Below are 11,531 nucleotides of genomic sequence, written 5' to 3'. Positions count from 1 at the left end.
GTTCTAGATAGTTTGGACTCTCCACATCTCACAAGTGCTCTAGGTTGGAGTTCATAAGGTGATAAAAGTTTATAGTTTTAGTCATTTGTTGTTATTGGGTTGAGATAACATTCTCTCTCTTGCACCATGAACATGAATGTATTGGAATCTAGTTGTGATTTGCACCATGTTATTCTTCTTATTATATGTATTTTGTGGCCAAGTTGTGTAGTGCTACATGTTTCAACTTTGAAGTTGAGACAAATGTTTTGAAATCATGCAAATGGTATAGATTATAAATGAAATTAATTTTAATGTATGAGTTCATGGAAGTGTGTGGAATTAATTATCCTAGATGGATGGAGTTGAAGATAGTAACATTTTAGATGCAAGTGAAAGAGCTAGATGCACTGAGCCAAAAGTAACTAGTATAATTATAAAAAAATAGTGATGATTATTTATCATTATCTGTTGTTGGGAGGTTGCAACCTCACTTTTGTAAGTGTTATTGGTGCAGGAGCGTCCTTGGGTTGTTGGCAATGTTGCATCGTCGAAAAATATATTTGTTGTATTTTGTTTTACAGTTATCAGTCTAACAATTTATATTGGCAAACTCTTGTTTGTTATTTTCAAATTTTGTGGGCTTAGCTTCATAGTGAGGACATATCATGGATCATTACCCTAAGTGTGCATAATCCTATGTGACAACTGGCAAATTTTATGCTTCATCCTCTCGGGTGTTGATTTCCTATGGTGTTCTTCATGTGATATATGGTATTTAATTTGGCATGATTCTATATTTAAGAGTTAGCTTGTGTGCTCTTAGAACTAGATAGTTGGCTAATGTGTGGACTTAAGGTTGCATGATGTTATCTCTTGCATTATGTATTTGGTCATTGATTCATTGAGGGCCGGTCCTATAATGTAATACATATTTCGTATTATTGGAGATTGTGAATTGAAGCCAACTTGAGTGTTCTGATGGCTATATATGGTGTGTCATTGAGTCTTGGCAGGTATCACGAAGGGTCATGCAAGTAGTATCATTCAAGAGGAAACTTAGAAGAATCTTGGATAGAGAACTTTGGTCTATAATCTGGAATATACACTGGTCGTAACCAGGAAGGCCTTATAGCCTAGCATATAGTAATAATTTATCATGCAAGTTGTCTTATGAATTAGTGGAATGTATGGTGAACATTTGATGTATTTGAGATCTATTGATAATAAGTGTTTCTTGTAATTGTATCTTGTGTACTTTTGTTCTATTGTATATCTATTGGGGGATTGCTCATCTCCTTTGGAGACTCACTAGCCTTGTACAACATCAGAATGGTATCAGAGCTAGTTGATGATCTAGTTGTTAGATTTGGTTGATCTTGTTAGCGAATTGTTAGAGATTAAGTGGATCTGAAAGTTGTTGATCTTATCTTGATGAGCTTGTGAAGACTTGAATCCTTGATTGTGAGGTGGTGGATTAATGTTCCAGCTCATAATTATAGAGGACTTGTTCAAGTTTTGTGGAATCATATTATAGACCTTTTGATCCTTGTTGGTGTACGGATCGCCGAAGTTTGAGGTAGTAGCACCTTGTTGTAAGTTAGTATGTTGCCTAGAAGAATGAACCCTAGGAGTTTGGACAATATGTTTGAAGAATTCAAGGCTAAGATGATTAATGAAATTTGAAATGGATTGAATGGTTTGAGAAGGAATCCTAAAGTTGAAGAAGAATATCATGTGGAAGTTGTTGAAGATCTTGAAGTACCTAAAGTAGAGATCCATGTAGAAGAAGAAAGATTGTTAAAAGTTATGGCACAAGTTGGTAAGAGTCATAGAATGGAAGTTTCAAATTATTTTGGTTCTTTGGATCCTAAGGAATTAGTAGACTAGATTAATGAACTTGAGGATTATTTTGAGCTTGGAAATATTGTATATCCATGGAGAGTTAGGCTAGCACAAACTAAGTTGAAAGGTCATGCTTCATTATGGTTGAAAGAGCTACAAAAGGATAGAGAAGATAATGATGAACCTAAGATTACTAGATGGAAACCAATTTGTCCATGAAGACAATGAACTTGAATTGTTTAAGAAATTGTAGAAATTGAAGCAAAAAGATATGTTTGTAAAAGCTTATACTGAAGAATTTAACAAGATACAAATCAGATCTGAACATTGTGAATCTTTTAAGGAGAAAGTTGCAAGGTATATTGATGTTTTGAAATTCAATTTTTAGGATGAATTAAGTATGTTGAAACTTAGTTCAGTTGAAGATGTTTATCAATATGCATTGAAAGTTGACAAAAAGTTGGGAAGAAAGCAGGGTGAACAAGTTACTAATGTTGATAAGGGTAAGCAACTTGTTTCTGAAAAGAAGTTTGTTTTAAATGTGATAAGGATGGACACCGAGATTTTGAATGTCCTACTGTAAAAGTTGAAAAACAGAATTTGGTAGTGCAGGAAGAACATAAAGTAGAATCTTTTGATGTTGATTTGGCTTCACCAGAAGTTGGAGAATCTCTTTTGATGAGAACCAAGTTGGCAAGGCATGATGTTGAACCAGTGCAAAGAAGGAATTTGTTTTGAACTATCTGTAAGTCTAAAAGTAAATGTTGTAAAGTTATCATAGATGAAGGTAGTACTAATAATCTTGTTTCTAGAGAAATGGTTAGGAAACTTGGTTTGCAAAGATTGAAACACCCTATTCCTTACGGTATTAGTTGGTTTCAAGGTGATCATTGGGTGTAGCTTAGAGAGAAATGTCTTGTTAATTTCGGTATTGGACCTTTTAAAGCTTATGTTTGATGTGATGTAGTAGACATGAGTGTTTGTCATATTTTACTTGGAAGACCTTGGCGATTTGATAGAGGAGCTATACATGATTGTAGAAAGAATATTATTACAATTGAAAAGGATGGTAAGAGATTTGTGTTGATTCCTTTGATAAATAAAGAAGTTATCAAAGCAAAGAATTTGAGTGTTTTCAAAACTTTCAGTTTGAAGACAGCAAAACCTATGATTGAAGTTCTTTCTATTGAAAGGCGGTTATCTGATTCTATGATTAAGACCAAAGGTAGAAGAAATAAAATTCCTAATTAGATGAAGGTATACCTAGCAAGTATGATTCATTTGATCCTGGTAGTTGCAACAACAGTAGCAGATCTAAGATATCTTATGGTTTAGTTGGTTGCAACAACAATTGTGAATAGACTTCAGTGTTGATTGATTAAGAGGATTTGTGGTTTAAGAATGAGCATAGGATTTATGTTTTGAATTCTTTCAGATGTTCATAAGTCCTTATGGAGCATCTTTTAGTCACATTGGATGTCTAAAGCACGAGCATCCTTGGGTTGTTGGCAATCTTGCATCACCCAAAAATATATTTGTTGTTTGTTGTTTTACAATTATCTATCTGATAGTTTGTATTGGTAAACTCTTTTTTGTTATTTCCAAATTTCGTAGGTGTAGTTTCATATTGGGGGCATATCATGGATCATTACCTTAAGTGCTCATAATCCAATGTCACGATTGGTAGAAGTTATGCTTCATCCTCTCGGGTGTTGATTTCCTATGTTGCTCTTCATACAATGTTTAGTATTCAATTTGGCATGGTTCTATATTTAAGAGTTATCTTGTGTGCTCTTAGATCTAGGCTAACGCATGGACCTATACTTGTGTGCTCTTAGATCTAGGCTAACGCATTGAACTATGAAGAAAGGCATGGTTTAAAAGAAATTAAGTTGGGATAGTTGATTATTAATCTATGTAGTGTTATTGTTCTATTTGTAAAAGAGCTTATGCTCTTAAGGCTTTATGAAATTTTCCTCATTTGAGATAAGTAATTTTGGAGATTTGTGAAATTAAATTTATTTTCACATATCTTTAAATTTGGAATGATTTTATGATTTTTTTCATATGCATTTAGATAGTATATTTTGAGCCCTATGAATGATGTTTCTATCACATTTTTATTGAGCATGAATATATATATGTATACATATATTGTAGCTTTTTAGTATTGACCCAAATGAGCTGTAGATTCCCTACTCCTTGTGGTATTTGAATTTGTGATCTTTCTTTAAGAACACCATTAAATCGTCTAAGACTACAATCTTTAATCTTGGTGATCAAGAAATAAGCCTTCTAAATAATAATTTCAAAATACAAAGTAAATATAAAAAATTAAATAATCATATTTATTAAATATGCATTAAATTAATTAAAATTTTAAAAATATGATTTGATATGTATAAAACTAAACTCCTCAAAAAATGGCATGGGGGTGCTAAAATTTCAGTATGACACGTATGCATTGGAGAGACTTTTGGAGACCAACTCCTCGTCCCATTGATCGCACAACTTCCGAAATCGTTAATTTTGAGATGATGACCGTTAGCGAGGTCAAGATTTAAAAAAACTTTCCTCCACGCCTTACAATAGGTAAAGGAGAAAGTCTAATGCCACGTCATCCCTTTCATACAAGGCAACAATATATGAACACATTTGGTGGAGAAATTATCATGCTTGGTTTAAAATGAGCTTGTAGCGTTTGCCGAGTCGGAAAGATAAAGAGTGGTCGGTCCACCTAATGCAGATGATAAGGCCCATGACGACCGTTATCTGTATAGTGACACCTTGCAGCACACACAGTTATCAGTCTATCACCCATCTCTTTCCATTTCCATGATTCCTTTGCCAATTTGAATTTGAAGTCCAGACAAATAAGTGTTAGGTACCCTTTTAATCTTTTACAACAGAACATGACTGTGAATGATTCCCACTTATTAAACTTAAAAATAATAACATTACGAAGCAATATGTCATCAATGTCCTACATTTCCCTTCTTTGGGTATATAAATACAGTATACATGATTTTTCGGATAAAACATTGCAATAGATCAATATGGTTAATTATACTAAACTGTGTTAAAAGCAATCAATTTTGAACAGCCCATTTCTAAATATGCTTTCTTAGTCAGACAAAAATTTAAAAAATTGTTGTTTATATGTGAGCGATGAAGGTTGGGAGGCTTGCCCCTGACTATTGGGGTTCAGGGGCAGGACTCCCAATCCCCAAACTGGAGGTTGTAAAGGGTTCCCAAAAATTTCACTTCGTTGTGACTTCTAACCATTTATCATAATGTCTTAAGATTTATGTCTCTGATTTTGTACATAAATCACTATGTTATGGTATGCATGTTCTTTGTGTTACTTCTGTGTAACTCTTAAAAAGACCTGAAGAAATTTTATACAACCCTCCTCTTAGGAATTGATTCGGATGCCATAATTTCCTTAGATGCATGACTGAATAAAAGAATTGTCACAAATTTATTGATTTGAGTGATATTTCCTACCTTCTCCTGTAGCACCTTGTTAAGATGTGGAACCATTCCAACAGGATTTCAAAATATTGAATCTAGGGCACTTCGCTGTATTTTCTGACTTTTGTTCTGTTAGACCTATATTTGTGCAGAAGGGAAAAAGTGGCAAGGAGAAGGCCCAAGAGAAATTGGATGGTTAACTTCTTAAAATGTATTGTATAGACTGAAGGGAAATCAAAGTCCTGATTGTTATTATCAAGCCCTCCTGGCTGCATTGGCACCTTTGATACTGATTGACAATGAAAACCGTTAGGCCCATTTCAAACTGACATTTCGCACTGATACTGATTGACAACGAAAACAGATGCTCATTTCACCTATACACCAAAAGAGAAACAACCCAAACAATGTTTTGACTGCATTTCTTTCTGTTCTTAGTGCATTCCCTTCTCTGGATTTGTCGTCTCAATGGCTTAAAAAGATGGCTATTCTAAGAAGGAACTTCATTGCAATCTCTGTGATCAATGCCAATGCTACAAGGCAAATGTTTTGGACATGCAAAGTTTGGTCTTCTTAGTATCAAAATCATATGTTGATAAATGCATGCACTGCAAGGTATTTTGGTTCAATACAGAGCTACTAGGCAGTAGTTTTCTATTGTGAAAAACACAAATCTTCATAGCAGTCTGCTCTCCGTGTATTTCTAAAATTTGTGCATTTTCAAAATGTAAATTGAAGAATTAATTACATGGCTTTGTTGTTTAGCGTTTACTGCTAAATAAGGTTCCTTAACATGCTGTGGTTACTATTATAAATTAAGGGCTTCATATGTATTGAATTCCATAGCTCTAGTAACACTATCCTAAGCGCAAGAATGAGGCGGTAGGCCTGCTTTTACTTCAATTGGAAGATAGGATCTTTCTAATGAGACTATCTCATTAAAAGTAGCTTGAGGCCAGTGACTAATATTATTGAGTTTAAGATTCCATGCAGTAATAACAGTTTAATTAGATTTAGATTCATATACACATACATCGTCTTTCATTTAGTGAAAATATTAGACCTCGGAAGTGTTTGTGGCTTTCAACAGGGAACTCGAGTTTATTCCTGTATATTTAAAGATCATAGATGATAAAAACTGCCACCAATAATGCAGTGATAGCCGCATAGAAATTGTTAACATATATGGTTTAACGTTTTCCCCAAAAAAAATTATTTTCAAAACAATGGAATGCTAATTGTTGAAATAAGTCTACCATGTGAAAAACAAATCCGCGAATGAAGCTATACTCCATCTCTTTTATTGCTCCTTTGCCAAATATACATATATGTACATTGAGTCAACAAATCACATTTATAGATTGTGATTCCTTTCTTGTGAACATTATCTGTACAATCCATCATTCCACATATCCCATAGACTGATTGAAATATATGATGCACACTTTTCCATAATCAATCTGCTCGAGTCTCAAAAAGGAGTGATTCACTGAGAATCTACTTGTACAAGATTGTTGTCCATTTTGCCAACGGTCAGTGTAAGATATATAAGTATCATTGTTCCCATGCTGGAGCTGTAAAAAACAAAACTAATAATCAGATTCATCAATAATATACCAGCTTAGACCATAAAAAACTAAATCCCTAACAACTTAACAATTGTGAAAAAGAAAAGAAAACCCAAACATTTATCTATCTCAAGGCACTAGATTTAAGAATTGTTTAAGATAATGATCAGCCAGCAAGTCCATGATCGTTGAACAAATCTATTCCTTTGCCCCCAATATAAAGTACTCATAGCTCAGTGAACATTAAGTACGTGTGAGGTTTAAATGACTCACAATAAGGTTGTCTTCAAGATTGTCACAAATTCATTTTTTCACCAGATTTAGATTTCACAGTATTACTCATGAAATATGGGGGTCACTTGAGAATCTGAAAATAAATGCCAATGCCCAAGAAACTATTTGATAACCAATTTGTTAGGAAAGTACAGCTCACAACCAATAAAATTTTGCATATTAAGTTTCCAGGTTTACCCTTAATAACAATTGGAGGCTGGCTTCAAAATTGAAAAGAAAACAGCCACTTCCAGTCTTTAGCAACATTCAAAAATAAAAAATTCTTTATCAGAATTTCTCACCTTAGCTTCTTAAACATCATTGCAACATTTTCACATAACAAGTAGACAAAACAATGCAAACCATTGCTTGTGGCAAAAGACTGCGTTTGTCCTTTTTGATTGTCTAACCTTAATCTTGCAATAATGAGTAAAGGAAGTCATGTTGCAATGATAAGATGGTTCACATCTATAAATTCTTGTAAGGACCTCTTACCAGCATGCAATATTTCTTCACTAATTTGCTAGGTCAGATTGTGTATGCTAAAAATATCCTTCCTAACTAGCAGAAAATACAAAAGTGACTTTGTGTAAAAGGTGAGACCAATTAATAATTGGAAAAGCAATAAAGTTAAATAGAAATAAAAATCAGAAGGCAAGGTTAAGTGATTACAGTGTTGCAAAAATGAAAAGAATTTTCTTTGGGTCAAATGATGCAGTGGGTCTGTATCTGCGAAACCGCCCATTACTTAAATCATGCAGGTGAGAATCAGTTTCTTTGCATTGTGTCGGTGCTGTCACTGGAAGAATCATTTTTTTTGGTGAATTACTTTGCAACAAAGACTCCATGGATTCTATCTGAGAACCTGCAACATGCATTTATAATTACAGATGGTCATCCACTTACCTCTAACTAAGCATATTAAAAAATACCAGTGTATAGAATAACTGAAGGGCATAATTTAATGAATCTCCCCTTGTGATTTAGCAAGGTGTATTTATGACTTTCAGATTCTTCCTGTTTTTAGGAACCGCATCTCAAATATAGCATGGTGAACATTCCAGTCATGAAAACAAATCCCTATTTTAGTGGTGACCTCTAGGCATAATCAATTGACTTTGTATCTGCCCTCTCTAATTGCTCTATAGAACCCAGCACAACATCTTTAAACTGGTAGTTCTATTCACATGTAACGACCATTACAAGTATTAATCAGTTCCAATTGCTTGTTGAAGATTCTTCGGGACACAAAATACTAACCTCTTGGTGTACCCTTGGCCCCTTTGTCAGTAGCATCTTCAAAATGGTATTCATTAACTTTCCTGTCATTTCTAGAAAGTTTTCGGGATAGTAGTTTCTGCAATGTTTATCAAATAAGATATTTCAATGCACTACCTATCCATGAGAACAGAGACATTTATTAAACCTTAAAGGAAGTTCACAGTAAGGAACAGCAGAGCAAGAACACTTACAGAAAGCTTTGGGCTTCCAACAGATTTGGCAACAAATTCTGTTGAGATAGAGTTTGGAGGTTCAATATCGATCACTCTACTTGATATTGATATATTTTTCCCATTCTCTGATGAAAAATTTCTCTCGCTGTGAATGTTATTCTTTACCAACATTTGGAGTATCGGCTGGTCCCCGTATAATGTTGCAAGAGATGTGACTGGAATAGGAGCTGTCCTTTCAGGTGCTAGATTAGACACCAGATGCTTTTCATCATTAAACTTGTCTGAAGAATTTAATGATGATTCTGAAGGTAATGGTAACAATGCCTCAGAATTCATGTTCAATTTTATGTTCTGCAACACCGGGAAAAAGTCTTCTGAGCACATTTAAGCATCTAGTTTATTATTCCCCTCTTATGCATCTAATCACAGAGGCCAAAATTAATTTTTATTACCAGCGTCCTGCTCATGCATGGGCATAAATTCAAAAACCTAGTTATCACCTAACTGTAACACATAGAATGCACACCTGAACAAGAACGTCCTCAATTCTCTTACAAAGCGCAGAGCTCGAATTCAGCAGATGTTTATTTGGAGGCCATATCTAAATAAAACAATTCGGTTAGATTCCCAGGATCGCAACGATAGGATTAATCACCTGTTCAAGTTTTGAATATGCGATACACCAATTTTGAAAATATTGAAAACCCTATTCCAGAATTAAATCATGTTGCTGTGCACGGAGTATACGTAAAAAACAATACAAAATCAAATAAAAGGGATTTGGGTAGATAGCCAAGAATTTCCTTCTAAGCTGATTTTCGAAGTTATCCAATTCTTGGGATAGTTTATTCAACTTATGAAAGGAACTGCTTGTGAATCTTAGAAAGTTCTGGTCTATTAAATTCAAGAACTAGAAGATAACCTGACAAAATGGATGCATGTTCGTGTAAAAATATAAATCAAACACATAATGATTAAAAAACATTTGTGCGATCATGCAACTAGAACACCAAACGCGATATGATGAAAAAGAGAAGCGAAAATAGTTAAGTTACCTGTGACCCACATGATGAACATGTATACCCTTTTGCAGAAGGGGGGCTTTGCAAAAGATCAAGTAAACAAACGGTGTGTAAAATATCTGAAACAAAGAAAAATCCTCCGTTAGCGTTCTGCTCCGAAAGGCTTGACTTACTTTCTGCTGAAGAATCATGGCGGTAATACATAAGCTGGAAAGGTTGAAAAACAAAACCTACGGAGGCAGCTTAGCCGAATAACGGGATGGCTAGCGCATATATTTTCCGAGCATAAGCTACACTTCGGAGACAACTCATCAACACCATCGCCATCAACAACCCACTTTGAATATGTTTTTATCTGCAGTTTTAATGCCCAAATATAAAATAATAAATTTTTGACTGCAAATTTGCAGATGCTTTCATATTTACATCAAAAAACATTGTCTACCTCGCACATGCTGTGTTCTGGCTGGCAAAGGCAATCCCCACAAACAGGTACCTTATGTACAAAGCAATACAGCTTTGTTGCCTGCAAAACCCAAATCAAAAAAATCATCATACTAATTCTTAATGATATCCTCTCAAATCACAAATAGATTATAATTTAGCCCGTTCCATAATACTGGTTTCTTTTCTCTGTAAAAAGCAAATTGGCAGATACCATTATCCATGATGGGTAAAGAAATGAAAACATTCTCTGCATAGAAAGCCGATAGGATTCTTTTTTCAAAAACACTAGCTTTACCCATCAATAAATAACAAATTCGAATGAAGCTCTAGACAGCTAAAAGCGCCTTATTGTAAACCCAATTATAAAATTGGGTAGACAGCGCCTGATGAGACAATAGGAATTTAATATTCGCCAAACCCAAAAGGGAAAAGGGAAAAATTTCTCCAAAACTAATCTATTTAGAGCTCTGAAACAAAACACATGCAGACAATTGAAACACCCCGGAAGGACAAAAAGAAAACAAAAGAAAACATACCTTATGGCATTTACAGACCACCATGGCGGTGGTACACAAACTAGGAAATCTCTTGATCTCCTTGAGCTCCGGAAAATTAAAATTGGAAGGACAATAACATATAAACGCTGACCCAATAAATCACGGTGATCTCCTCCTATAGAAATGGCCAGAAATTAATGCGGGAACTGAATTCTATTCCATAATAGGTTGTGAACAGCTAATAAACAAATTTCTGTTCCATGATAGGCGGTGTCAATTCTGAAGAAAACATATGCAGGGGAAGGGGAAAATATAATGTTTCGTGACAACGGTTAGTAAGCACGAGAAATCTGCAATTGAACAAACACAAAGAGAGGGGGGGAGCGCAGAGCAAGCGTGCAAACGGTGGGTCCGTGCAAATTCAGTTGTAAACTCCATTCCAACTCTTATTTCTGTTTTCTGCTAACTTCTTTTTAAAATTTGTCGGTCCCATGGAAGGGCTTACCCAGTCGCAGGGATTGAAAGAAGGGCTTACCCAGTCGGAGGGATTGAAAAAAATTGCTACCGTGAGCTGTGGATCATCGGTATACTTTAGCCATTTATGGAGCCGCTGGATGTTCGATAAAAATTTTGAATTAAGAAGTTTTAGGCTAGGTACTGAAATGTGTAATGCGGAAATAAGTTTTCAAATTGGCCCTATATTTAACAAGGAGTTCGGACCAAAAAGCCTAAGCATTGAGACTACCGAGTGACGAAAAGTTGCTTGTAATTATGCACCGTGTGCCACAAGTTGGAGCCGACAAGAGGTAGGAATTAGGAGTACTAAAAGGCCGTTGTTATTGTTGTTAAATAGTGGATAGGGGTAAAAAAAAAAAAACTTTTCTTTGGCCATATATTGCACGTCTAGTATTAAATGTTATAAGTTCATAATATTTGCTATTAATGTGTAGTTATTGGGTTCAATTTACTATG

The 11,531-nt window shown here is 34.8% G+C and overlaps 1 protein-coding gene across 1 annotated transcript; it reads right to left on the bottom strand.

The window, feature by feature from the left end:
* Positions 1–6,558: 6,558 nt before the first annotated feature.
* Positions 6,559–10,840, bottom strand: LOC149570530 (uncharacterized). Its single transcript, XM_089823127.1, has 9 exons — positions 10,599–10,840; positions 10,061–10,141; positions 9,850–9,970; positions 9,649–9,734; positions 9,120–9,194; positions 8,612–8,944; positions 8,400–8,496; positions 7,812–8,004; positions 6,559–6,872 (listed from the first exon to the last, which is right to left on the bottom strand). The coding sequence occupies exons 1-9, from the start codon at positions 10,620–10,622 to the stop codon at positions 6,785–6,787; spliced, it is 1,098 nt and encodes a 365-aa protein (XP_089679253.1). The 5' UTR covers positions 10,623–10,840; the 3' UTR covers positions 6,559–6,784.
* Positions 10,841–11,531: the final 691 nt, after the last annotated feature.

The sequence above is a fragment of the Cupressus sempervirens genome, chromosome 3 (genome assembly GCF_028749045.1).
Source record: "Cupressus sempervirens isolate cs-2001-9-10 chromosome 3, ASM2874904v1, whole genome shotgun sequence".
NCBI lineage: Eukaryota > Viridiplantae > Streptophyta > Pinopsida > Cupressales > Cupressaceae > Cupressus > Cupressus sempervirens.
The sequence above is the reverse complement of the archived record's forward strand: the minus strand, read 5'-3'. Positions and strand labels throughout refer to the sequence as shown.